Source organism: Carya illinoinensis, chromosome 8, assembly GCF_018687715.1.
Source record: "Carya illinoinensis cultivar Pawnee chromosome 8, C.illinoinensisPawnee_v1, whole genome shotgun sequence".
Lineage (NCBI taxonomy): Eukaryota > Viridiplantae > Streptophyta > Magnoliopsida > Fagales > Juglandaceae > Carya > Carya illinoinensis.
Genome location: NC_056759.1, coordinates 1,084,086 through 1,110,831, shown reverse-complemented (window position 1 = coordinate 1,110,831; position 26,746 = coordinate 1,084,086). Strand labels below are relative to the sequence as shown.

General features: G+C 38.5%; 3 protein-coding genes across 6 annotated transcripts; 1 reads left to right on the top strand and 2 right to left on the bottom strand.

Moving 5' to 3' along the window:
- The first annotated feature begins 317 nt into the window (after window positions 1–317).
- LOC122319037 lies at window positions 318–9,359 on the top strand. The gene is made up of 10 exons (XM_043136901.1): window positions 318–1,856; window positions 2,610–3,083; window positions 3,193–3,494; window positions 4,244–4,966; window positions 5,047–5,325; window positions 5,508–5,669; window positions 5,781–6,719; window positions 6,813–7,028; window positions 7,791–8,051; window positions 8,733–9,359. The coding sequence occupies exons 1-10, from the start codon at window positions 503–505 to the stop codon at window positions 9,075–9,077; spliced, it is 5,055 nt and encodes a 1,684-aa protein (XP_042992835.1). The 5' UTR covers window positions 318–502; the 3' UTR covers window positions 9,078–9,359.
- Window positions 9,360–11,149: 1,790 nt separating this feature from the next.
- On the bottom strand, window positions 11,150–17,754 carry LOC122319038 (probable sucrose-phosphate synthase 1). Of its 2 annotated transcripts, none has more exons than XM_043136902.1 (13): window positions 17,189–17,754; window positions 17,010–17,099; window positions 15,947–16,188; window positions 15,692–15,755; window positions 14,855–15,553; window positions 14,614–14,730; window positions 14,318–14,449; window positions 14,016–14,240; window positions 13,432–13,485; window positions 13,277–13,339; window positions 12,208–13,155; window positions 11,865–11,992; window positions 11,150–11,720 (listed from the first exon to the last, which is right to left on the bottom strand). In XM_043136902.1, exons 1-13 carry the CDS (start codon window positions 17,372–17,374, stop codon window positions 11,447–11,449), a joined length of 3,222 nt encoding a protein of 1,073 aa, XP_042992836.1. In that variant the 5' UTR covers window positions 17,375–17,754; the 3' UTR covers window positions 11,150–11,446. The 2 variants fall into 2 exon arrangements, with proteins under 2 accessions (XP_042992836.1, XP_042992837.1); XM_043136903.1 differs by having other exon boundaries at window positions 14,016–14,192.
- Window positions 17,755–18,989: 1,235 nt separating this feature from the next.
- Window positions 18,990–26,124, bottom strand: LOC122318628 (bifunctional purple acid phosphatase 26-like). 3 transcript variants are annotated; one of them, XM_043136167.1, is made up of 10 exons: window positions 25,563–26,124; window positions 25,259–25,468; window positions 24,460–24,660; window positions 23,195–23,306; window positions 22,719–22,945; window positions 22,015–22,153; window positions 21,366–21,586; window positions 20,435–20,556; window positions 20,169–20,330; window positions 18,990–19,496 (listed from the first exon to the last, which is right to left on the bottom strand). In XM_043136167.1, the coding sequence occupies exons 2-10, from the start codon at window positions 25,448–25,450 to the stop codon at window positions 19,445–19,447; spliced, it is 1,428 nt and encodes a 475-aa protein (XP_042992101.1). In that variant the 5' UTR covers window positions 25,451–25,468; window positions 25,563–26,124; the 3' UTR covers window positions 18,990–19,444. The 3 variants fall into 3 exon arrangements, with proteins under 3 accessions (XP_042992101.1, XP_042992100.1, XP_042992098.1); XM_043136166.1 differs by having other exon boundaries at window positions 25,850–26,123; XM_043136164.1 differs by having other exon boundaries at window positions 25,259–26,123.
- Between the last annotated feature and the right edge of the window lie 622 nt (window positions 26,125–26,746).

Below are 26,746 nucleotides of genomic sequence, written 5' to 3'. Positions count from 1 at the left end.
TATAATATTTTATATAACTATACGTTAAAGTAAAGGCATTTAATAGTGATGACATTTTTATAAAATAAAATATAAAAATTTCACTAATTTAAAATGTAATTGCGTAAATGATTGTAAAAGTAGTTGTATATCGATTATTTTTTATTCGTGTTTTACTTTTGAAAAGAAATAAAGAAAATAATATATAAATTCTAAATGTACAAAATTCTCATAGAAATTTTATAAAAAAGAAGTTCTCATTATAAAATATATATATAATTTATTTTTTCTTGGTGAGATTGATTTTTTTACAAAAAGACTTGCAAAATATTTGTGCATCTAGGGACTAGGGCTATCCAGGGGTGCACGACAGTTAAGCTGCGCCTTCAATGTCCAAAGTTCCATCTTCTTAGCGTCTCTCACCACATACTCATCCCTCCTCTTTCTCTCTAAATAAAAATCGATCCAAGGAGAAAACCAGAGATAGAGGGGAAAGCCTACAAACAAAGCAGAAAACGAAGAGATGAAGCAGAGTTCACCTGAAGCAGTCTCATCTTCATCATCTGCAATCGGTCTACCTGACCAATCACAACCAGCCGCGTCATCATCGGACAAGGCTTCATCAATATCTACTGCGGCTGTGGCGGAGGACCTTGCCGTGGGTTCCAGGGACGGCGGAGGCGTAGCCCATGAGAGCGTTACCGTGGAACGGCGTGGCGAGTTCTCCGCCGTGTGCCGGTGGACGGTCCAGAATTTCCCGAGAATTAAGGCTAGGGCTCTCTGGAGCAAGTACTTCGAGGTCGGCGGCTATGATTGTCGCCTACTCGTCTACCCAAAGGGTGACTCGCAAGCCTTGCCAGGGTACATCTCAATCTACCTCCAAATCATGGACCCTCGCGGCACCTCCTCCTCCAAGTGGGACTGCTTCGCCAGCTACCGCCTCGCCATCGTCAACGTCGCGGACGATTCCAAGACCATTCATCGCGATTCTTGGCACCGCTTCTCCAGCAAGAAGAAATCGCACGGTTGGTGCGATTTCACTCCCTCCTCCACTGTTTTCGATTCCAAATTGGGTTTTCTTTTCAATAGCGACACGGTGCTGATAACCGCCGATATACTAATCCTTAACGAATCCGTTAATTTCACTCGCGATAACAATGAGGTTCAATCCTCGTCGGCCTCGTCGACGAATTCATCGTCCGTGGTTGCGGGTCCCGTGTCGGACGTTTTGAATGGCAAGTTCACTTGGAAAGTGCACAATTTTAGTTTGTTTAAGGAAATGATCAAAACTCAGAAGATAATGAGCCCGGTGTTCCCAGCCGGAGAGTGCAATCTTAGGATTAGTGTGTATCAGAGCTCGGTGAATGGGGTAGACTATTTGTCAATGTGTTTAGAGAGTAAGGACACGGAGAAGACGGTTATTTTGTCTGATAGGAGTTGTTGGTGTCTGTTCCGAATGTCCGTGTTGAATCAGAAGCCGGGGTCGAATCACATGCACAGGGACTCCTATGGGAGGTTTGCTGCGGACAATAAGAGTGGGGACAATACAAGTTTAGGTTGGAATGACTATATGAAGATGTCGGATTTCATTGGGCTGGAATCAGGGTTTGTAGTCGATGATACTGCAGTATTTAGTACTTCCTTTCATGTGATTAAGGAGTTTAGTAGCTTTTCCAAGAGCGGAGGATTGATTGGAGGGAGGAGTGGGAGTGGGGCAAGGAAATCAGACGGGCATATGGGGAAGTTCACTTGGAAGATTGAAAATTTCACAAGGTTGAAGGATCTTTTGAAAAAGAGGAAGATTACGGGCCTCTGCATCAAGAGCAGGAGGTTTCAGATTGGGAATAGGGATTGCCGTCTCATCGTTTATCCTCGAGGTATGACTATTGCCGTATTTGTTTTTTCTTGTGAATTCATTTGTTAATCTTTTAACTGTCAGGGTGGAGCCTAGTGGCCAAGGGGAGGGTTTGGGATGAACTGTAAACTAGATGGGTTCAATTCCACATTAACAGTTCCCTTGGATTAACTTATACACGATTTTGGCTGGAATTGTGTATTTGGAGTTTACTACCTAGGTGTGGGTCCTTAGGACCAACCTTGGGGAGGTTCCAGATCTTGGAAAAAATTGTTGAACTTTATGAGCCTCAATTTGAGGTAATAAGGATTACCAATATCTTTTGTACCTCTAGTAAGATAGTAAATTAGTAATGTTATCTTTAACTTATTAAAAAATTGTTTTTTATCTTTTACCACCACCCTTTTCCCTTGAGCTTAATGAAGCTGTGCTGATAGCTGCTTGGCATGGTGGTCTTATTGCGATTTCTCATATGCTGCAGCTCCATGCAGTTTAAGCCTCTGTTCAGTTTAGCATATAATTTTGTACTCTAAACCTTAACTTTCTTAAACTTGTTGCTTAAGCCTGTGTAGGGAAGTGGGCTTCCAATATTTTATCTTGTTAGCTTTTCCATGCTTGATGGTAGCAGGGCAATTTTTTAGCAACCTTGCATTGTAGCTTATGATGTATTTCCTGGACATTTCATTTGTGATTATATGACCTAGGCTGAAAATTGCTTAGGTTGAGCTCAGAAGAGTGAACTGATGAAAATTTCCCATATACTTGATGGTATCAGGGCAGTCTCAGCCACCATGCCATCTTTCAGTGTTTCTTGAAGTTACGGATTCACAAAATACTTCCAGTGATTGGAGTTGTTTTGTTAGTCACCGGTTGTCTGTTGTGAACCAGAGGATGGAAGAGAAGTCCGTCACAAAGGAATCTCAGAACCGCTACTCCAAAGCTGCAAAGGACTGGGGTTGGCGTGAATTTGTGACGCTCACTAGTTTATTCGACCAAGATTCTGGATTTCTTCTTCAGGACACAGTTGTCTTCTCTGCAGAGGTCCTTATATTAAAAGAGACATCAATAATGCAGGACTATACTGACCAGGAAACTGAGTCTAACAATGCTGGTTCACATACAGACACAGTTGGGAAAAGACGCTCATTTACATGGAAGGTGGAGAACTTCTTCTCCTTTAAGGAAATAATGGAGACCCGCAAAATATTTAGCAAATTTTTTCAAGCTGGTGGATGTGAGCTTCGGATTGGTAGGTATCCACCACTTTCCTTCTTCCCTGGAGAGTTAGTTGAAGTTGTTGCATTTCTGTATTTGATTAACGGTGGTTGTTATTGTTGTTTTATTTTTTGACAACACAGGTGTGTACGAGTCCTTTGAAACCATCTGTATATATTTAGAGAGTGATCAGTCAGTTGGCTGTGATCCAGATAAAAACTTTTGGGTTAGATACAGGATGGCTGTTGTAAATCAAAAGAACCCAACAAAGACGGTGTGGAAGGAGTCTTCTATTTGTACAAAGACATGGAATAATTCTGTCTTACAATTCATGAAGGTTTCAGATATGTTGGAAGTGGATGCAGGGTTTCTTGTGCGTGACACTGTTGTTTTTGTCTGTGAAATATTAGATTGCTGCCCTTGGTTTGAGTTTTCAGATCTGGAGGTTAGTATTTGTGGGTTTGTTTCATCTCTATGTTACATGGAAGTCATTATAAAGTTCTTTTCAGGTTCTTCTAGTGAGTTTGAACCTATTAGGCTATTACCGTATATTTTTTTGTTGGCCTTTGTAGAAATTAATTTCTTAGTCAAAAGCAATTTTCCCATTGTTAAAGACTAACCTAATCTTGGCTACAGACGTAAACTTGGTGTCTCTGTAACTTTTATCTAACCCTCTTTATGTTTGTTCTTCATGTAACGTGGCTTTGGCTATATTCTGAAAAAGATCCCAAGGTGCTTAATGATGATGCATTTATGAAAAGGGATAGTTCATAATTATATCTTTTTCCCCTTATTCGTAGTTGGTTGCTTTCTCTTGTATTGACCCTGCGTACTTTGGTTGACCCCCTTTGTGTTTTTCAGAAAATTGACGTACTTATAAAAATAATCATCATTAGGCCATACACTGACGATTTGAAGCATAGGTTTCATTCATGGTATATTATTGTAAAAAAAATTGAACATCACCTTTTTTGTCCGTAGCTTCGAGTGCACTGTTCTAGAGGTAGATTGGTTTTAAAGTTTGAACGAAGAGGCTCCGGATTTCAAGTTATAGAAACCCAAGCTCATATAGGTTAAATATTGGGGTATATATTTGCATATACTATGGATTTTTACAAATTTATTAGAAAACTTATTTGCTTTCCTTTATGTGGTGGTTTTAACTGTGTTTATGCATGGCCTAATACTGTTCAGGTTTTGGCTTCGGATGACGATCAGGATGCTTTGACAACAGATCCTGATGAATTGATTGACTCTGAAGACAGTGAAGGAATAAGTGGGGATGAAGAAGATATATTTAGAAACCTTCTCTCTAGAGCTGGTTTTCACCTCACATATGGAGATAATCCTTCACAACCACAGGTCACTCTACGAGAAAAGCTTCTGATGGATGCTGGTGCAATTGCTGGTTTTCTGACCGGACTTCGTGTGTACCTTGATGACCCTGCTAAAGTAAAGCGCTTGCTTCTTCCAACGAAACTCTCTGGTAGTAATGATGGAAAGAAGGCCACAAAACCTGATGAATCTTCCCCTAGTTTGATGAACTTACTGATGGGAGTCAAAGTTTTGCAGCAGGCAATCATTGATTTACTGTTGGATATTATGGTTGAGTGTTGCCAACCTTCCAACGGAAGTTCTAATGGGGATTCTTCTGATGCAAACTCAAAACCTTCTCCAGATGGAAGTGGGTCTGCAACTCCGTTGGAATCCGATAGAGAGAATGGAGCAACAGAATCTGTGCAATTTCCTGTATATGAGAGATTGGATTCTGGTGTTGATGAAGGTGGCAGTGCATCTGCTGTACAAAGCTCTGACATGAATGGGCTAGATAGACCAGAAAAAGCTCTTCCTGGGCAACCTATTTGTCCACCAGAAACATCTGCTGGGGCTTCAGATCAAGTACCCATTCGCTCGAAGGTACACTTATATTTCATAGTAAGTGAACTGCTTTGCTTCAAAGTTGATGTTGGCTACTTAAAGCAAATTTTATTTTTCAGACAAAATGGCCAGAGCAATCCGAGGAGCTTTTAGGTTTGATTGTAAACTCGCTGAGAGCCCTTGATGGAGCTGTTCCACAAGGGTGTCTGGAACCAAGGAGACGGCCTCAGTCTGCTCAAAAGATTGCACTTGTATTGGATAAAGCTCCCAAGCATTTGCAAGCAGACCTTGTAGCTCTGGTACCTAAATTGGTTGAGCAGTCTGAACATCCGCTAGCTGCTTGTCTGCTCCTTGACAGACTTCAAAAGCCAGATGCAGAACCTGCATTAAGGATACCTGTAAGATAGCATCTGTAGAGGCTATACTTCCTTTTCTCAATAACCTGTTGGGCTTGTTGGCATGTGCTTTCAGGGTTACTCTTGGAAAATATAAGCATCTTTGTGGAAAATATTTTTCTGTAACTGAATGTAGTCCATTGCCGTTTCTTTTATTTTCTTAACTTAATTAATATGTTTCCTAGGTTTTTGGTGCTCTAAGTCAACTGGAGTGTGGCTGTGAAGTGTGGGAACGTGTTCTGTTTCAATCTTTTGAGCTTTTGACTGACTCAAATGATGAACCTCTTGTCGCAACCATGGATTTTATATTCAAAGCTGCATCCCAGTGTCAACATCTTCCAGAAGCGGTATGCACTAGAGCATTCTGAAGTTTGATTGGGTACTTTTACTCGTGTTTTTAGGGTAATTTTTTAATTGCTTTTCTTTAAATGCAGTAACCTTCTTTCTCTCTATTATAGGTCAGATCTGTCCGTGTTAGGCTAAAAAATTTGGGTGTTGAGGTGTCTCCTTGTGTCCTTAACTTTTTAAGTAAAAGTATAATTAGTTGGGGAGATGTTGCTGAAATCATACTTAGAGATATTGATTGTGATGATGATTTTGGTGAAAATTGCTCGACAATTCCACGTGGGCTTTTCTTATTTGATGAATACGGTCCTGCTTCCGAAAGGCTGCATATGGTGGAAGAGCAGGCTTTTCGTGCTGGTCGTCATTTTTCTGACATTTATATCCTTATTGAGATGCTATCTATACCTTGCCTTGCTGTTGAGGCTTCTCAAACATTTGAGAGAGCTGTAGCTCAAGGTGCCATTGTGGCTCAATCAGTAGCCATGGTGTTGGAAAGGCGTCTAGCACAAGGATTGAATCTTAGTGCCAGTTTGGTCACTGAAAATTATCAGCATGAAGGTGCTGTAGCAGAGGGTGAGGCTGATGAGCAGCCAACACTCCAACGAGATGATTTTACTTCGGTTCTTGGTCTTGCTGAGACATTGGCCCTCTCAAGAGATCCTGCTGTGAAGGAATTTGTAAAGATCCTGTACACAATTTTGTTTAAATGGTATGCTGATGAATCTTACCGAGGTAGGATACTGAAGAGGCTTGTTGACCGCACCACTAGCACCGTCAGTGACAATCGTGAAGTAGACTTAGATTTGGATATATTAGTTACTTTGGTTTCTGAGGAGCAAGAAATTATTAGACCAATTTTAAGCATGATGCGAGAGGTTGCTGAACTTGCCAATGTTGGTCGAGCTGCTCTTTGGCACCAGCTTTGTGCTAGTGAAGATGAAATTATTCGTATGCGTGATGAAAGAAAAGCTGAAATTTCCAATATGGTCAGAGAAAAAGCAATCATAGCACAAAAACTGAGTGAATCTGAGGCCAACAACAATCATCTCAAGGTATTTGATCAATTAGAATGATATGATTACAACTTTTCATATTTTTCTAGTATTTTTGGAGAATGTGAATTGAAGCCTTACATGAAATGGCAGTCAGAAATGAGGGCTGAGATGGATCGGTTTGTTCGGGAAAAGAAGGAGCTCTCTGAACAAATACAAGAAGTTGAAAGTCAGCTTGAGTGGCTTCGCTCAGAGCGGGATGATGGAATTTCAAAGCTCATTTCAGAGAAGAAAGTTCTTCAGGATCGTCTACATGATGCAGAGACACAACTCTCCCATTTGAAGTCACGTAAACGTGATGAATTGAAGGTATCAAGCTAACTTAACTTTGACCATCAGTTCCTTGCCTTTCTTTTGAGTTTCTTTCAGCAAAAGGGGGAAAGACAGGCTATATTTTCTGTTTTAGGTGTTATATGATCTTTATGGTATGTCTCATCATAGTTCTCTTGGTTTTATAAAAAACTATGTACACATCTTCTATGACCATTGGCTGCATTTTTAACATCCCCAGCATGCCTGCTTTGGGAGAATTTTCTGTAATTTACCTCCCTATCTATCTACTGTAAATTTTGACTCTGTTTGGCACACATTGATGCATTGTAGGGCGTATAGTATTTGAAAGGTCTTTGTGTTTTGATGCTCTTAGTAGATAGAGTATTCATTTTATCAGTACTTTTTTTGGGAGGAAATTCAGAAATGGATATATGTCTAGTTCTAAGTTGCTGCCAGATTTCTTCAGTCTGGCTTTGAACTAATTACTCTGCTATTGAAATTGAGTAGAAAACATTACCATTCAAGTCTACATTCAATTTTACTTCATTTACCATCTTCTCTTGCTCTGCACTTGCAATCTTAGGTTGTGGCTTGAGCAGCCACTTTCTGTACAACTATATAGCATCAGAACTACAAGCACTTGAGCGTGATTTGTGTCTTGCTGTTTCCTCCTGCCTTTTTTTATCTGCTTGCTTCCTAGTTTGATACTTTTGAGAACTTAGTGTAATATTATGTTTCGATCTCCCAATAAAGGTTTATTGGCATTGCATTTTTCTGACTGCAATTTGTATGTTACAGAAAGTTATGAAGGAGAAGAATGCTCTTGCTGAAAGGTTGAAAAGTGCTGAAGCTGCACGGAAAAGATTTGATGAAGAACTGAAACGGTATGCCACAGAAAAAATGACTCGAGAGGAAATCCGTCAGTCACTAGAGGATGAGGTTCGGCGATTGACACAAACAGTGGGGCAGACTGAAGGAGAGAAGCGTGAGAAGGAAGAGCAGGTTGCTCGGTGTGAAGCATATATTGATGGGATGGAATCAAAATTGCAGGCGTGCCAGGTTTTTTTCAGAAGAAATAGCTTATGCTTTTTTCACACTCCCTTCTGTATTCATATGGTCATCTTTGTTTTGTTCTTCCATCACTTGATTTCTTTAGATGTCAAAATACTTGGTTGTGGTTCTGCCTAAATCAAGCTAACAACTGCATTGATGTCCAGTAAAATTAACATATAGCTGCATGCGTTGAATTTGATCGACAAGATAATTTGCTAAATAAATCCTGGTAGACGATCTAACCCATTTGACTGAATGAACTCAATATTGAATTGGTACGACTCATTTAGGTAACTCAAATAAAGATGAATTTAGCATATGTTTGGTTGGACATATTGCGTGCTAATAATTTATGGAATAATAGTGGTATCAATAGGTGGGAAACTGCTAAAATTATGTCTGTTTGAAGCTCTATGGCTTAGAATGTTGAATTTGGTTGCAATGTTAATATCATTATTATGTTGTTAAAAAAATCCTATAAACTTTGATTGCCCCCGCCCCCCCCCCCCCCCCCCCCCCCTTCTCTCTCTCTCTCTCTCTCTCTCTCTCTCTCTCTCTCTCTCTCTCTCTCTCTCTCTCTCTCTCTCTCTCTCTCTCTCTCTCTATATATATATATATATGATGACTCTGAAGATGAAGAATAACAGAGTGGCTGGATTGATGGTTCTCTCTCCCTTTCTCATGCAGCAATATATTCACACCCTTGAGGCTTCACTCCAGGAAGAAATGACGCGGCATGCCCCTCTATATGGTGCTGGTTTGGAAGCTCTGTCAATGAAGGAGTTGGAGACATTGACACGTATTCATGAAGAAGGGATCAGACAGATCCATGCTCTTCAACAGCGGAAAGGGAGTCCAGCTGGCAGTCCTCTTGTGAGTCCTCACACCCTTCCACACAATCATGGGTTATATACTGCTGCACCACCTCCAATGGCTGTTGGATTGCCACCTTCACTCATTCCAAATGGGGTTGGGATCCACAGTAATGGACATGTGAACGGTGCAATTGGACCCTGGTTCAACCATACTTGAGTTCTGCCAATATATATAGGCATTGGTTCGCTCAGTTCAATGGATCTGAGCGACATCTTAGTATGAAGGCATGTTATTTCTCTTTTTTCGAGTTATTTTTTTTGGCATTTTGACTGGTAGAGCTGTTGGAACACGCGTTGGCGAGGGAAGGAATAACAAAGGGTGGATGGGAAGAATTGAAGTGAGGACGTGGGTCCAATAGAACTGACAGTTGCAAATGCCACACTATTTGCATCTTTCTCTTACAGTTAAATCAATAGGCTTTTTGCAAAGTTTTGTCAATCGCGTTTCATTTACATCTATTATCGACTCTCTCTCTCTCTAATATAACTCTAGTTTTACGAGGGAATGGTCTTGTTGTCGTCTGAGTAGAAGTAGCAACGTAGGGAGAGGAGGCCGTAAATGCTACATGTGAGAGACACCAGAAAATGGTGAGGTAGACATGACTACTTCGTAGAGTGGATGAAAAAAGGGAGGAGTCCATTAGCCGGCAAACCGACCATATCAGTGCGGTATCGAAACCGCACAAATATGTTTTCCAAGGGATTATCTTGACCAAAACCGACCAATGAAGGTGGGTAAAATGGCTGGCGTAGTTTTGGCTGGTTACCCTTGGTTGATCGGTGTCCCTGCCGGTTTCACTCGACAAAAAAGATCTCACAACACTCAACAGCAAAATAGCAAATCTCGCAACAAATTACAAATAAGCAAATAACCGAAAAAAAGAAAAATGGAATGGAGGCTTGAGACTGCATGTGTTTTGGAGATTTGAGAGAGAGAAGAGGTGGAGTTGAGATAGAGAGGGAGATGAGAGATATGAGCTTGAGAGGGAGATGAGAGAGTTGCGACCTGGGATGGAGATGGGAGATTGCATCTCAAAGAGAGAGAGAGAGAGATGGCAAAGAGCATGAGATGGAGTCTTGGAGATGAGAGCCTATAAAGTTTGAAGATTGCATTTGTGTGTGTGAGAGAGAGAGAAGAAATGATATTGAGAAAATGAGGAGAGAAAGGGGTTAGGGTTGAAGCCCTAACTCAAAATAGCGTCATTTGATATCTTAAACCAAACGGCATTGTTTCATAAATTTTTTTAAAAACTCTTTAAAACAATATTATTTCATTTTATTTAAATAAAATGACATCATTTCATATATAACAAAAAAATAAATATATACCAACTAATTCGGCAGATTGACATTGATTCAAATTAGGACCAAACTGGCCGACGACAGTTTGAGCAATTTTCTATAGTTCTTCATCGATTTCGACTGACTCTTGACTTCGACAGCCAATCCTATTGATTAGAGCCGGTTTGGTCAGTTCCTGTATAACCCTAACCCTAATCGTGGAGACATGCTCAAATCTCATATGAGTCTATAGGCAGGAAACATCTAATACTAGTGCTTTTTGTCCCAAGCAGATTCAACTATTCATCAGACAAAACATCGTACCAATAATCAATAACATAAATAAAGACTAGACGTTACATCACCTTACGAAGTGTCCAAATAGCCTCTCATTTCCCCCGGTCACCGTTAATACTCGCAATGTTATATTAGCTACGGAATCCTTTACTCACAACAAATTAAAAATTTATAGTTAAAAAAAAAAGGGAAAAAAAAAAGGACATACCGAAGCACTTGGATCACATTCACGTTCAAGACATACATCAAGGTAATCACTCAGATGCGAAGAGAAATTATTCGGGGCAAAAAAAAAAACCCGAAAACTTTTGTATACCCATAATCCGTTTTATGCTCCGCTGGCGTATGACAAAACAAGAAAGGAGAATTTAACTACAGCAGACAAACCGTACAAAGCCCACCTTTGTACTTGTGCAACTATATAATATAGAACGGTAGAACTTCGATGGAGGAACCCGGAAGGCAGAATTATGAATAAAAAAAGAAAAATTCTATGTGCAGTCATTTTTGTGGACTCCTTTGTGCACTCCAGTGATATGATTGGTTGTGTATTAAAAAAAAATTAATCCAGCCAATCATATTAGTGAAGTGCGCAGAGAGTGCACAAAAATGACTGTATGAAGCATTACTCATAAAAAAAACTCAGGATCATGCTGCCAGCAGATGTTTATTTATATATAACCCCAATTGGTACCAAAGCTAGGCAAGAAGGAAATTTGAAGGGTAACGGTACAGAAGAAGGGTGATCGTTTTAGAGGTGGCATAACCAAGAGAAAGAGTAGACTCCTCCTTTTGAAAGAACTAAAAATTGAAAATATTTTGTGTGTAGTGTTCGAAGCTGATGATATACAAAAGGCCCGACCATTGATATGACAGACCAAACATTTCAGTGCCAAATGATGGGTTCCGACACCGTGGATTGAGCTCATGAACTGGGATGTTCTACTTCTACCCAGTACGAACCCCTAGTTTTTGCAACGTGACTCTGATGTCATTGCTGTTGCATCCCTCGGCTTGAACAATATTGGGGCTATCAAATGGCACAACGTGTTCTAGAGGATAACTTCTGTTAGCATGAAGCTCACAAGCACTTGTACCAGCTCCCTTCAGTATCACAGTTTTATGGATACCACCGAGCAATCCTTCATAATCCGTGTCTCCGCATTCTCCCACGAAGACCACAGTATTTGACAGGTCCATGCCCCAGCGGACAAACAGATATCTGCAGAAGATGTAAGAGTGCTCCACAGTTACCAAAAGAAAAGAAACAGGAAACGATGTGAACTACTATTACAGGAGAAAATAGAAGGGAACTAGGAAATCAGAGGAAATTTTGAAAAATGGTAAACCTCTCAATGTGGCATACCTCAGGGCTTGGGATCTAGAAGCCAATACAGGGATTATATTAAGCTTTGAACCATTTTGGCAATATATAACATGGCACCGAAGAGCCTGAATTCTCATCAATTTTTGAAGTTCCTTAACCGGGGGGATCTGTGATGGCAAAATGGTTACTAAAAAAGAACTTCAAAATTATAAAGAGAAGCATAGGTAAGTAGTAAAACTAAGAAAATACGTGAAAAATCCAACTACAAATGAATTGATGTAATAACTAACAGTGCAAAGATGTAGCCTTATATCAGAGAGAGAGGGAGGGAGTAGGGCTGGTGGCTTTGGTATAACACCACTTCGGTATAAAGAAATATTACCAATGATAGGTCTTTCACTTTAAAAGCATAACAATGCATAGAAGATCCTGCTTCATCTTCTGCAACGATTTTTCCTTCTCCCTTTCCATCATTGATAGAAGCAGCCCAACGGACCAAAGTTTTCCTCAAACCTTCTCCACCCCAACGGTATTCAGTGTGTGATCGATAATCCAAGTCTACCAAAAAGGGAAGACCAGAAGGACTGTCCTCAGAGTTAGAGGATGGATAGTAGAGCTCACTGCCACTGTTACAGATAAAAGCATCAAATTCTGACGGGCTTAAGCCTCCTGAGACCAAAAGAGAGTGCACTTCAGATATTGTTAGTGATGTTGACAATATGAACCCAATGGATCCTGCACCCCAGTCCTTCCCTGCCACCTCAACAACTGTTCCAATAATTTCAAGAAAATCTGAGGTTGTATTGCCATCCACGGAAATTACAAAAATATACTTCCTCCTCCTCAATGCTGGAAATTTAATGGTGTTGTCTGCTTTCTCCATTGACAAAGCCTTTTGTGTACCTCCTATAACACCACCCTTAGACAATGCCAAAACAGCATTTTCAGGTCTACTCTTGCCATCAGAACCATTTTCTTCAGAGTCTAAAATATTATCAAGAGTAGAAACCCCGTCATTTTTCTCCCCGTCCAATGAAAGCTTCAAGTTTAAAGATAGATCCTGTATATCTCTCAAGGAATCACCAGGTGAGTCTGATTCTGAATTTCCAAATTCCGCATCACTTCTTTGCCACTGTGGCTGCCTTGGCCTGCAACTGGCTATTCGAGATAAGTATGTCTTACAATGCTCTGGCCATGAAAAAAGATGAATATTTTTCAGTCCATTCTGCCGGCATCTTGCCCAAAGTTGCTTTTCTGAAACAAGCTTCAGAAGAGCATCAGCAATAGCTTGCTGATCGCTTGGGTCAACAAGTAGACCATTGTCAAGTACCTGTAACAAGTCCATCATCAGTTTTATTAAAGCTAGAATGAACCTTTGACGAACATTACGCCTCTAAAAGGAATTAAAAAAATCCTTCAAAGTAAAGGAAAGGCTCCATAAATTGACAGACCCTATGAATATCCACAGGACCCCCATTTTTGGTGGCAACAATTGGCAAACCATAGGCTGCCGCCTGCACAGAAGAGAAGAGGAACTAAAGTTGAATTTTGTACAAAAATAACATCTAAAAAAAAAGTTTCCTAACGAAAGATAAAAGACAAACACCTCAATTAAAGTAAGGCCAAATGGCTCAATGAAGGCTGGATTGATGAAAACACCCTGCAGAAACAAAATAATTGAGATAATAGCTCAAGCAACACGAGGGGGAGAAAATTGAACCAAATCAATATGGTGTAAAGATGAATAAATTCGAGTGTGAGGGAAACATGTAGAGAACTTCAGCCAACAAAGTTATTTTAATGAGATAAAATTGAAATTTAATTCAGAACATACCAATATGACAACAAAACTTGATATGCTCTAGCAGAGATGATAATACTTGCCCTCTCCCCGTGACACATTAAAGCAGGGCGTCCCACTTAGTTAAGTGATATCTTTGACATAATACTTCCCATGCAGAGAATTGATAAATGAACTTTCCCATTTATTTCAATATTCAGCAAGCCAATATTAAGAAAAAATGAACAAGAAGAAAACATTCACAAGAGCTAATGGGAAAACATATGCCTAGACAAAGACTTCACCAAATGATGCCAATTAAGCCATATTGTGCGGTTATATATTTTACTTTATGGTACTTTAACCAGTTGATCGCATTCTCGCAAAAATATGAAAAATAAAAGCAGAACCTTTGTTTTTGCTGCTAGACGATAGATGTCAGGAACATCAGACTGCTTGTGGTGTTTAGGATATGCCACTTGTCCATACAGATCATATTTGTCGATCAGCTTAAGAATTGAAAGAAGCACAGATGCATTTGTGCTAGACATTTCATCAATATCGTCACGGTTTCCCATTATTAATGTCTGGAACAATAAAGAAAAGTGCTCGTCACGGTTTCCCATTATTAATGTCTGGAACAATTAAAAAAAGTGCTATCAAAATCAAATTTTATGTGCAAGATAGGTGCAGTTCAAGGATTAGAACAGACAAGGTTAGCAAGCTCCCTCAGTGGGCGGCATTCTCCAAATGCTTTGACTAAGGTTGTAATATTCTTTTTAGGGTCTGCTCTGGCAAGGGCAAGTATCATAGGCTTGCGTGGATTGGAAAAGAAACGCATAATCTGCCGAAGTGCAATCGCTGGCATTAGTAATACAACTGAAATTCCTACCACACCAGTAAAATGGTTATCGGCATATTTGCTGTAGGGCAATCAAAATTGAAAGGGAAGCAATTTATAGGCTCCCACACAATCACAAACCAAACTGGTAAACGACTGGATATTACCTCAGACCAAATTGGCGGGTCAGAAGAAGCAGAATGGTCTTCATTTCTTTCCACATCCCCATCCATATCACTGTCATGTGGAACAATGTGGTGAAATTCCATTCCAGGAGGAATCACCTGGAGAATGTTGTGAAAATTTAAATACAAATAGCAAGTTAGGGAAACTTGCTATAGATGCAGAAAGGAGCCTGATGACTCATAATTTTAATAATGAACTTGAGAACAGTATCTTAATACTCACAACCATCCGAGGCATGAACCTGCCATAACAGCTCACACCCCTTTTTATCCTCGCTCTCAATTTGCGTTCTAGTATTGGATCAAAACCATCGTACAGGCGCCATTGCTCTTCAATCTCCTGTCTAGTGCTGGTTATAACAATTTCAGAGGCATCAAGAGATAGCTCCTCACCTTCTATCCGCCGCATTATTTTGTATGTCGCATTTATCTCTTCTCTTGATTGCCATCCTTGCTTTAAAAGTTGTTCAAGCTTATCTCGTCCTAGTGAATGGCCAGTAAAAAGCATAGGTACATTTAAAGCTCCAGACAGGAGAGCAGCAGAGTCACCTGCATCTGCATAATGTCCATGGATTGCAACAGGCCAGACAGGTTGGCCACTGCCAATTTGCTCACCCAGAACTTTGGACATCTGTATAATGTGGCGGAGTGCACCATCAACAAATTCAGGAATGTAGGGCCAAAGGAGTTCTTTAGGAATATATTTATCTTTTGGGCCAAATGGTATACGGATTATATATGCCCCACCACTTTCCCCAAGCTCCTGCATTGAATTTTCAGAGCTTCTTGTATTCAGCATTTCATTTGGTTCTCCATAACTCCAGTCTACATCCGGAGCAGATATTTGTCTTGTCAGCAAGTCCACCCGATAAACACCTGGCATCGTACCTAAGGCCCTGGCAAGTTCTACCACGTACTTAACCTGGTGATAACATATATCATTCAAACCCCACCACAAGCAGTTCTCAGAAATGTATGTCTTGAACTGTCACTGACTAAATGAAAAGGCAACACATCATTTTTTCATGTTAACAAACTAAAGTATATGGCCAAAAGTTACCTGGCCCCCTGTATCAGAATCACGACCAAGCTCCATGTTTTCACCACGTATCAGGCCATGAAGGCTGCATGAAAATTGCTTGTTAAAAAGAACTAAATACCATCACAAGTGATGGGAATATCACAAGCTTTTCTTTCAAATATCAGAAATAAGTTCATGCTTATTTTCTTGGGTAAGAATTAATTCATGTTTATGTCTGCTGACTTCAGAATACACCCCCATAAAACATTATAAGATAAAGTTTTCAGTCCATGCCTAATTAACACAATGTAGAGTTTCTTATCCTTGTGTTGGCTGGCCCAGTTCTCCATCACATCAACAGAACTGATTCTGGGCATTCTTCCTCTAATGCTATCGACATGAGTCGAAATATCAACAATCACATCTCCTTTTTCTCCCTCTGATAAGTCTTCTGACATATCAGCAGTTGCCTCTCTGCGGCCTCTTTCTCGTTCGAGACGGCGTTTAACTATATGCTGAGCTTCCTCTCCCTCGAGCTGATCAACAAAACCATCAAATCAGCAAAAGATTGAAAAAAGAAAAAATGGGATTGTATTCTCTGACCAGCATGAACTTCCATAAAAATACATCCAAGTTAAGACGATATTCAATTATTAATTATTGTATAAAAGGTTGGTAATCAAATTATGACAATGCAAAGTAACGTCTATCACATATCCTCTGATGTTAGTTCAAATATGCAGCAAGTGATTGTGGGAAAAAAAATGATGAAAACAACATTAAAAGCACTTATACGTGATCACACGTCATAATACAATGAAATTCTCAAAACAGAAAATCAGTCGTCAAGCACTCCAAAAATTGGGGGATAACTATTAAGTAACGCAATGAGCATTCATGTGCCAATATTAGCATAATCATCAAGTAAAACTTCCAAACAGCTCAAGCAAGCATGTATTTACATGCAAGGCAAACATTGCGTGGCAAATGAAACGCTCAGAGAACCGAACCAAACAAAGAAAATAATTGCAACTTTTTAAGTTTTCGAGTTGGGCATATAACGATAGCCATAGTTATATATCGGCCATCATAGCGATCAGGGAGTGAAATCCATCGAAAGCAAACTAACAAAATCCAGTGTGTAAGTAATAGCAAAGCGATTTATATAGAAATCGTGGCTGTAACCAATCAAAGTAAGAAGTTCGTCTTAATGATCATCGTGATGAAAACAGAATACAAAACAATTTACTAAATACCTACGCGTGTGCAAGTATATATACACACATGCAAATAAAAAACTATAAAACCTTTTTGCTCAAAAAGACGAACAAAAGAGAAGAGAAATAAGACAGAAGACCTGCTTCTTCTTGCGAACCAAATTCCAAATCCGCCAGCACATGTTCTCCAATCTCGTGTTCCTCTCCTGCAGACTCCTCGTCGCCGCAGCCTAAGCAATGGAAATTAATCAATTCAAAATCAACCGAAAAAACAAAAAAGAGGAAAACAAAAGGAATGAGAAGATATTTGAACGAATACTCGAAGCCATGAGCGGTGGAGATCGGTCTCATCGAAGCCGGTGATAACCTCCTCCACAAAGTAGCGGGTGGGGCTGAAATGACCTCTCTCTCGGAGCAACAGCGACGATTTCTTGGCGTCGTCGAGCCCCGGCCCGACGTCCAGGATCGCCTCCAGGTAGCTGTTGATCCAGTCGTTTCCCGCCATCTCCAAACGCCTTCTCAATTCTCAACGCTACAATGTGCATGCGCCGATCTATAGCTATGTATGTATGTGCGCGCGCGCGGGAAAATGCTGATTTCTGTTCGTCTATACACAAAAACATACACAGGACGGAGGAAAAGCGAGAGAAGATCAAATGGTAAGCCTCCACATTCTGTTGAGTTGTGAGTGTGTAGTCTAAAAGAGAGAAACCGAGCGGAACGGTTATGGTGCTGTGCTTGTGATTAGGCGTTCGTCAGATAAAAGTGAGAGACACAAGACTGCGACAGAGAGTGGAGGACTTGGTAGTTTAGGAATGGGGGGAGCAGGGGGGTGTCATCAAAGAAATTCTACGTTTCCGAGGTTCCAGCGACTTCTCTGGAATAATTTCATATGATTACTATATATATATATATATTAACGTTATACATCACATTATTATTTTATTATACATAATTTGATATATTTATTATTTAATTAAAAATATGTAATAAATAATTTTTTAATAATAATAAATGTGTTAAGATGCAAATAGGATTCGATAGAGAGTTGCTCTATCACTCTCTTTAGGATTCGATATTCTCACCGACTTATCTTTACCGCTTCTCCTTCGTAACGTCAACGTGAACGGCGAACGCTATCAAAAGACAAAACCGCCCTTTAAAAAGGAAAAATTTATGAAAATAAAAGTGCCATCCAGCTATCTGAGCGCTAGTTATTTGAAGTTTCTCGTTCAGGTTATTCTTTTGACGTGAAACCACGTAATTTATTAAAAAAGTAAAAAAAATAATATAATATAAAAAAAAATACTACAATCTTAAAGCAATTAATTTTAAAAAAATAAAGAAAATTTAATTTTTATAAATAAAATAGATTCTTGTATAATGTGAACAATAAGCTTCAGAGAACTCGAAAAGAAAATAAAGCAGTATGAAATGGCAATACTGTCTAATCATCCAACGGCATCTGTAAACAGTAAAATCGTCTTAACAGTTGTTCGATTCCTCTCCTTTCTGTGAGATATGAATTCTGGATGATTAACGGATCTTTCCAAAGTACAGGGGCATCGAATAATCAATCACACATGAATGTGTCCTACTTATATTTGCTTTCCACCAATTAACGACACGCTGTTGCTTATTTGTGCTTATTTGTTTTGTTAATTACATTAATAGAATGTATAAAGAATAGACTATAAGCAGAAAGGAGAGGGCCGGTATTCTTCATATATATTCCTCTGGAAGATAAAGGTGATGTTCTCTGAGTAGAAAGCAGTGCCATATGTCTTTTTCTGAAGTCTGATGATCTGGTCATATAGATTCGTAATCACATTTAATGGAATATTTTGATTTCCAATCAATTCTCCCTATATTTAAATCAGTTCACCATTTTATATTATTTTTTCAAAAACCTTTTTGATTTCCTGCAGCAGTATCGGTCTGCTTTACTTGCCATCACCCTTACCATACTGAAGGGAATACTGGCCTGAAATTGATATTTCAGAAATATCTTCATTTGATAATGTGAGCTAGTGTGTATTTATCAGCAGAGAATTTCCTCTGTATTTAAAGGATATTCAATTCATTTTTTAGGTAATATGCAGAAGAAAGTCGATTAAACATTTCCCCAGGAATGCAACCAGTGGATTAATATTACAGTAAAGTCATCAAGAATGTGCTCTGCCATTTCCATAAAAATGGATTAAACTCGTACTTCACTTTCTGAAACTCCCTACAAGGTATCCTGTTAACAGGAACCCAAACCAACTCATTTCATATGCAACAGGAACACTATGAACTTCTTTGCTATATTTCGTATAAAATTCACATGCTTGAATGGTTTTCCATGGACATTGAATACCAAAATTTCCTTTGACTAAACTGTCTATATATCTTACTCATCCAAGAAAATAAGGTACAATTGATAATACAGCCCGTCACCCGGCATTTGTCGTGGCAAATCTTTGCAGTGGAAAGAGTAGTCCCAGACTGCTTGCACCAACAGATCCGTAAATGTAATTGAATAGATTCAAGGAACGACAGATCTTAATCCAACTATTTCAGCAGCTGATTTCTCCTACAGCTTACAATGACTTTTCTTTAATCTCCTCCTCCGCTTATTGCTTGTCCTGCATGATAATAGATCATGATAACATACTTGACAACTAATGACTACATACTTAGTAAAACTGAGTCTGACTCATGGCCCATGGGAGCAAACAAATGGCCATCTTCGAAATAGTTTTGCTAGGGCATTCTCGAATCAGGATTTGGTTTGGTAGACAACTGGTAGTGACACTGATAGCCATTTTCTAACAAACTCAACAGAAGCTCAATATGGATAGAAGAATTTAACTTCATCCGCTGTCATTCTAACATTAAAGGATTAAGTAAAGATCATTGAGCTAACCATTAGAATATTTTTTAGCACCAGTACTTCATCTGCGCCATAACATAACCAATAGATATGCCAATAATTTATTATGACCAATAGATATGCCAATAATTTATTATGACTGCAACTTTTGTTGGTATCTGGAAGCGTTTCTTTTATTGACCATGATAAAATTTGGTTCACTGACTTGATCTTTTCTATTTTTGACAGCCCAATCCAGGAGGAACTCAATCAACTGTGTTGACTTTACATGTACCACAAACAAAGAATAAAAAGGTCTTAAACGGCTCTTTCTTGAACATTTATATATACCATATACAGATATTACTTATAAACCTTCAGGTCAAAACCAAATATCCAAATTCAGAAGTAATTCATGAAAAAGTTGGACACAGTTGATATTTACCAGTACTGATTGTAAAATGTTACTGAATCTGTCTCTGCTTTTTTCCCATCATCATTTCGATTCCAATGGTAAAACGCATGGGTTCTGTTCCTGATCTCCAATGTAGAATGACCATAACTGGCTTCACGGAATGCAGAATAATCTGGTTGTGGGTCCCAAAACCTACAAATAAATCCCATGTATCAGGATAAACAAAAGTTTCCAAAGAAGGGAATTGCAAATTCAGAATAAAATAAGCAATTTACAAATTGTAAATCTTGCTTTACCTTCCAGCAAGACCTTCCTGATTTCCTCCATCCCCAACAGTTATGTACACTGGAGCTGATTCATCAGGTACAGGATAACGGTCACCGCTTGACACATTGTAATGTATATTCGAGATGCGATACTACATAGGAAAACATCTCTTATTGAGATGACAATGTAGTTGACTTTAAGGTTCATAGCAGGAGTAAATAAAGACATGTAAACATTATTCTTGGCCCAAAAAAAAAAGGATATAAAGTGTAAATTCCATAGGAAACCTTGCATTGAAATGTTGTAGCAAAATTACTTGCAAGTCCTATCATGCGATTATTATAAAATGGCTCTAGAAAAACCAGTCAAGGAATTGACAGATGAAATGTGGTAGAAGCAATTGCATTTGAGGACAAAGTAGTCAACTGGTCAAAGAATTTTGATAGGGAATTTTGGTTGCAGCTATGTGAGCTAACTTGACCATCTGCCTGATGCACTTTGATATCCAGGTGTTGTGCAAGGGAAAATCATCTTAGAATATTGATGTCACGTGCTATGATTTTCATGAGAAGTAGATTGAGAAACATGACTGAAAGAATTATGCAGAATATTTTGGGTAAAAAGGCTGAATGAAAAGCACATGATCAAGCACAATGTTGGCATGGTATACCACAGTACCTGGTTCTTCCCTGACCAGCTGAAGAACCAAGTACTTGTGGGAACGACTGTAGTTCCTAGATGTGTCTTTCTGCCCAGAGTCCTTTTTGCAAACCCCATCCCCCCTTCCCCCCCAACCTTCACACGAAAATAAAAAAAAAAAAAGGAAGAAGAAGAAATCCTTTCTGCCCTGAGGAAGAACTGAGAACTATGTTGATGCTTGTTGCCTTGTGACCAAAAGGCATGCATATGCAAAAGAGACTTCATAGGGCTCTAGAAAAGAACATAAAAGAAATTTTTTACCGATCTTTCATAGGCATGAACGTGGCCAGCAAATACGAAATCAACTCTATAACAGACAAACCATCTCTCAAAGACAGCTCGCATACTTTCACCTTCCATATAGTGGACTGAGTTACTACTGTAGATGGGCACATGCAGGAGAATAATAAGCCAAGGCGTCTTCCTCCTATCCACTCTTTTTAGCTCTTCTTGCAGCCAACTCCATTGAAGTGTATATTTCACTGGCAAGAATATGTCAAGAAGATTTTATAAGTTAGAAGTAAATAGCAAATTCAACAGTAATAGATGCTATTTTTTTAAATGCATACAATTCATTTCCCTATGAGAAGTGCAACCTTTCTGTCGCCCTAATCATTCAAATTTAAGAGAAAAGCATGCATAGAAATAATTCCAAATTTTGGATTAATAAAAGCACCATGGAAGCTATAGTCTATAACCATCATACTTCAACCATCAAGAAGACATGGATAACTATTTGCTGAAAAAGAAGAAGCTGTTGTTAGACTGTAAGGGCATTAGAAACTCATAACCAGACGTTATTGCCATTATAACCATATAACTATAACCATATCTGATGATAAAATGACTCTTAACAAAGTGGTTGTCAGAATGCATCAATGTGACCAGAGACAAGGATAAGCCAAATTACCAAATGGAGAATAGCTGGATAGGACAACAATATGTGCAGACGCCCTTCGAACAGCATACCAGAGAGGACTGGTGCTATGTGATGCTATATTGGGTGTAGCAAATCGATGTAGATATGACTTGAAAGGCAGAACTTCTCCCTGAAAAATACGTGATCATATGTAACATATCATGAAAACAGAAACGAATAACATCATCTATATAGTGCAAAACTCATAATAAAAAGAAATCAAGTATCCCATCAGCAAGTGCTTCTCTTTCTGATAAGTACTTCCAACCTCATTTTCTCAAATAATGGGGAAACAGAAAGATACCCATGCCGCCTCCCACATCCGGGCGGAGGCCTCGAGAGAAAGGGGGGCAGGGGGGGGAGGGAATAGCCAAACTGTAACTCGGCATAGTCGCCTCTATAAAGTAGTAGCCACTATTTCTCAAATCAAACATCCAAAAGAAAAATAAAAACTGCAATGTCAATAAAGCTCTCTATAACACTTTATATGACACTTTACTAATTCATATACGTAGAATAAAATAACAAAACATCCACATAAGTGCATACAGATGTATGTAGGTATTTTTAGATACAGAAATACATACAAATATGGAGTAATTTATAGCAACATGCTCATGCTTACTTATAGATAGGAACAAAAGTAAACATTAAGCTTAAATCGAAAGTTTGCAAGGTGCAATTTGTAATAGTACCACATTTGGCATGTACTCTATTTCATGATTCCCAGCTGACCAAATCCATGGCTGATATGCAGTACTTCGCTCAATAAAACGGCCCCATGCGTCCCATCGAATACCAATCTTGTTGTATTCATATCTATCAGCATAAGAGAGATCACCAACATATAAGACAGTCTGTCCCCCACTCTGCATGTAATGCTCAAGAGTGGAAAGAGAATTATACGTTTGACCCAAATCACCTAGAATGTACAAAACCAATAGAAAATGAGAAAAATCTCAAAACTCATCATATAAACAACTTGTTCTTCAAACTACCTATTTGTTATATTTTCCATATAATTCTATATGAATGATATATAGTTTGTTTCTACTTTTCATTTCTAAGGCAGTGCAAACTGTGAATCAACATTCATATTTTCTTTCAAAGAGGTTACTTATAAAAAATAAATATTTTCTTTCAAAGAGGTTATATAAAACAAATATCTTACCAATAATTCCAAAAGTATAGGAAGCGTCTGGATCAATATTTGGAGGTGTTTGAAACCAAAATTCACGAGAAGAATCACCAACTCCAACCTTGTAGTAGTACTTCGTGTTATACTAAAAGACAAGAGATTGGTAAACTTTAGCATAATAGTAATACTTCACACACATCAAATAAACAGATAAAAAATACTAAACATTTTTCCTCTTGCAAATAAATAACCATAACTTTTTGAAGCAAAGGTCTTTAACCAGCTGACAATCGGAAACTTGCCAAAAAGTACTTAATATATGCAACAAAAATCATCTACTTCTTTCACCAGACATGGAAAGGTTGACCAACTTATATAAAACCTATACCAGAACAAGAAACAGCCGAAGACATTAAAGCAAATACATCAACCCATAGGTTAAAGAAAACAAGAAATAAAAAATAAGGTGCTGTTAGACACAGAATTTTGGTAAGATTAATGAAGACCCCTTAACATTAAAGTATGTGTTTGTGTCGTTGCGTATGTCCATGCTTGTAAAAATGACAAATTATAAAATGTAATGGAGAAAAAAATAGAATAACCTTCATCACATGCATGAGTACAATAGGAATATTTCCCTTTAAGCTATATTTTTACAGCCTTTTTTTAGGCAAGGAGGAGGAAACCATAGTAGCACTCTAGTCCACTAGGGAGCCATTTAGGAGGGACCTACACAAGCTCACAGAGAACCTGCAAATCAGGGTCAAGGCAGGATAACCACAAGTTTTGCTTCTTCAAACAAACTGTAACCATGGTCTCACCTTAGCCCCACCAAGGGCATAGTGGTACTAAGCCAGTGGATAGGGATAATAAGCATGAACCTCAACTCCTTAGCATCTTTCCATAGATATTCAAACCCATAACCTCCTCTTACCACGAAGCCAACACCATTGGTTGTTACAATCTTTTAGATATTGACAAAAAGTTTTAACAAAGAAATGGATTTAAATACCGATATTTATCATACTTTTCCCTACAATTGTGTTTGTCTGCATAGGCCAAATTGTGCAGGCATCAATAATCAGTTACCTTTGCTACACACAAGAGCAGATGTGTATAAAGAAGAATAAAATATATTAGCTCTATTAAGGACAACCAGGCGCCTTTTTAAGTACTGAATTCATAATTGTAGACATCATCCAAAATATTAATCACAAGAACGTGACATTCAGTAAGTATACTTTGATTAGTTTGACTAGTTATGATATGGCTAATACTACATTTCAGTTTATATTTACCTCAAGGCCATCAACAAGGCAGTGATGAATGTAGCCGGACTTATAGGTTGAAAAGGTATAGTTTTTCACTGTGCCATCGGCAGTAAAATCATATTTCTGCTTTGATGTGCCATATTGTACTTTGCTGTTTCCTGGTTCATCAATTGTAACCCATGAAATTATTATAGCCTTTCCATCATAGTCACCTTGAGTGATATGCACCTACAGCCAAAGGAAAAAACAAGAAGGATGGTGTAAATATAGCTGGCAGGTAAGCCAACATTACCACTATAGCACAACTGCATGATTGTTTTAATAGGAAAAATTGCAACGTTACAAGGGTCAGTAAGAGCGCTAGGTGGCGGTAAATCAATTCAGTTGTCCTAATCTATTGTCTCAAACAATGCTGATGTCTTATAAAACAGATTTAAGTACTTTACTTTTTCATGGAACACTAGAGGCCTCGAGTGAATTAGGGAGCTACACCAGTAATCTAACCTTGCGGTTAAATTGGGAGATTTGACGCATATATACTAAGACTACCGATTGTATGAGACAGAATCATTCAGAACAGTGTCGTTGGACAAAGTCTAGCACACAGCATGATAGCCAAAACCCATTAACAGTACACCTGCATCAACTACCCAACTAGAAGTAACAATCCCTTAACATAAACAGACGGCAAAGCCTATAGCGCGTCTTCAAGTATATTCATGGGAATCTAGACGTCCAATACTTACATATATGAAAATTGTTAATCTCGTACGGAAATCATAAACAATTTTGCACGGCCGGGTATGAACAAAGATTAAAGGCTTACTTGTTGTGGGGCGTTATGAACTTTTGGGATTGAAAAGATTTCATTATCAAGAGGGATATCAACCGATGGCCATTCAGAACGAATAAAAGTGCTTGTGATTCCTGCATTCCCTTGTCCCACAGATCTTAAGATGATACATATTAGAAATAGAAGGCGGTACAGTAACAAGCGCACCCCAAAAGCCAACAGCATTGCTATTCTTCACTCAGCCTGTACAACAGCCAATTTGGTCAAATCCAACGGGCAACGAGTGTAAAAATTAAAGGGGAAAAAATAATCACGGCCTGAACTGGACAATCCCCACCCATCTGATAGGGGAGAAAAAACTCCAGTTCTCGGGCGTCCGTTTTCCTTCCACTGCTTCAGTCCCCACTAAACCCAGTTTTTAACAACCATATCCCATCAAAACAGAAAACCAGACAAACCCGAGGAAACAAAACAAGATCGAGTAGAACAACAATTGACAATTAGCTAGAAATATTACAATTAGATAATCAGAACGAGGAAGAAAATAATAAAACAGAATAGCTGCTTCAAAAACAGAATAGAAACAGAACACCCGAAAGGAGGAGAAAAAGGCTTAGCCAGTACGTTGACGGTTAATTAAAGTGTTGATGAGATTTGGTAGCGTAAGATTGCAGGAAGCGACGATGGGCGTAAGCGTAAAATAGGAGCCAAAGGTTTGTTGTTGTGTCACTGCTTTGTTGCAGCCTTGCAAGGAGCGAGGATTGACCGCAGACTCACGAACGAAACTTTCTTCAAAGAGGATTCTGCGACTGTCCAACGGGAATTGTCAGACTCAGCATATTCAATCTGATGAAGGTACTGTTCTATCAGCTCAACCTTTTGATTGGATGAAAACTCCTTAATTTTTCTTTTAGTACGGTCGGGTTAGGAGATCACAGCCTTACAATTTATTTATAACTTATTAATAAACTAATTTTTTCTAAAAATTTCAAACACATCAAATTAAAATCAAAATTAAAATAAATATTTAAAAAAATATTAATTTTTTGAAGGTTAAAGAAAAATTGTAAATAGGTAATTATTTTATCATTTTCCAAACAAAAAAAGAGTAGTGTTTATTATAAAAAAAATAAGTTTTTAAATTTATTTCATATTTATTTATTATTATTTTTAAAAAAATACAACTATTATGCAATTTATAACTACAGATATTATTTTTTTTAATCGACTTTGCAGTTCATAAAGTGTAATTAATCTTTGAAAATTGAAACGCCTATCAAGAAATAGACGGGAAAAGGTTGAATTTTCTTTATGCCATAGAGTCATAGACCAGTGAACTGCTTCTAAAAAGAAAACAAAAGTGAAATACCATGAAAATGGAGTGACATTCAATGAGAATAATTCATAAAACCCCTAAACATTGCGTACAAGTTATAACAGCCACAATCGGCCACGTTTTTTCCTCAATTGCATTCCACCTTAAATACGCTTGAACAACTAAAATCATAAGCAACGCCGTGG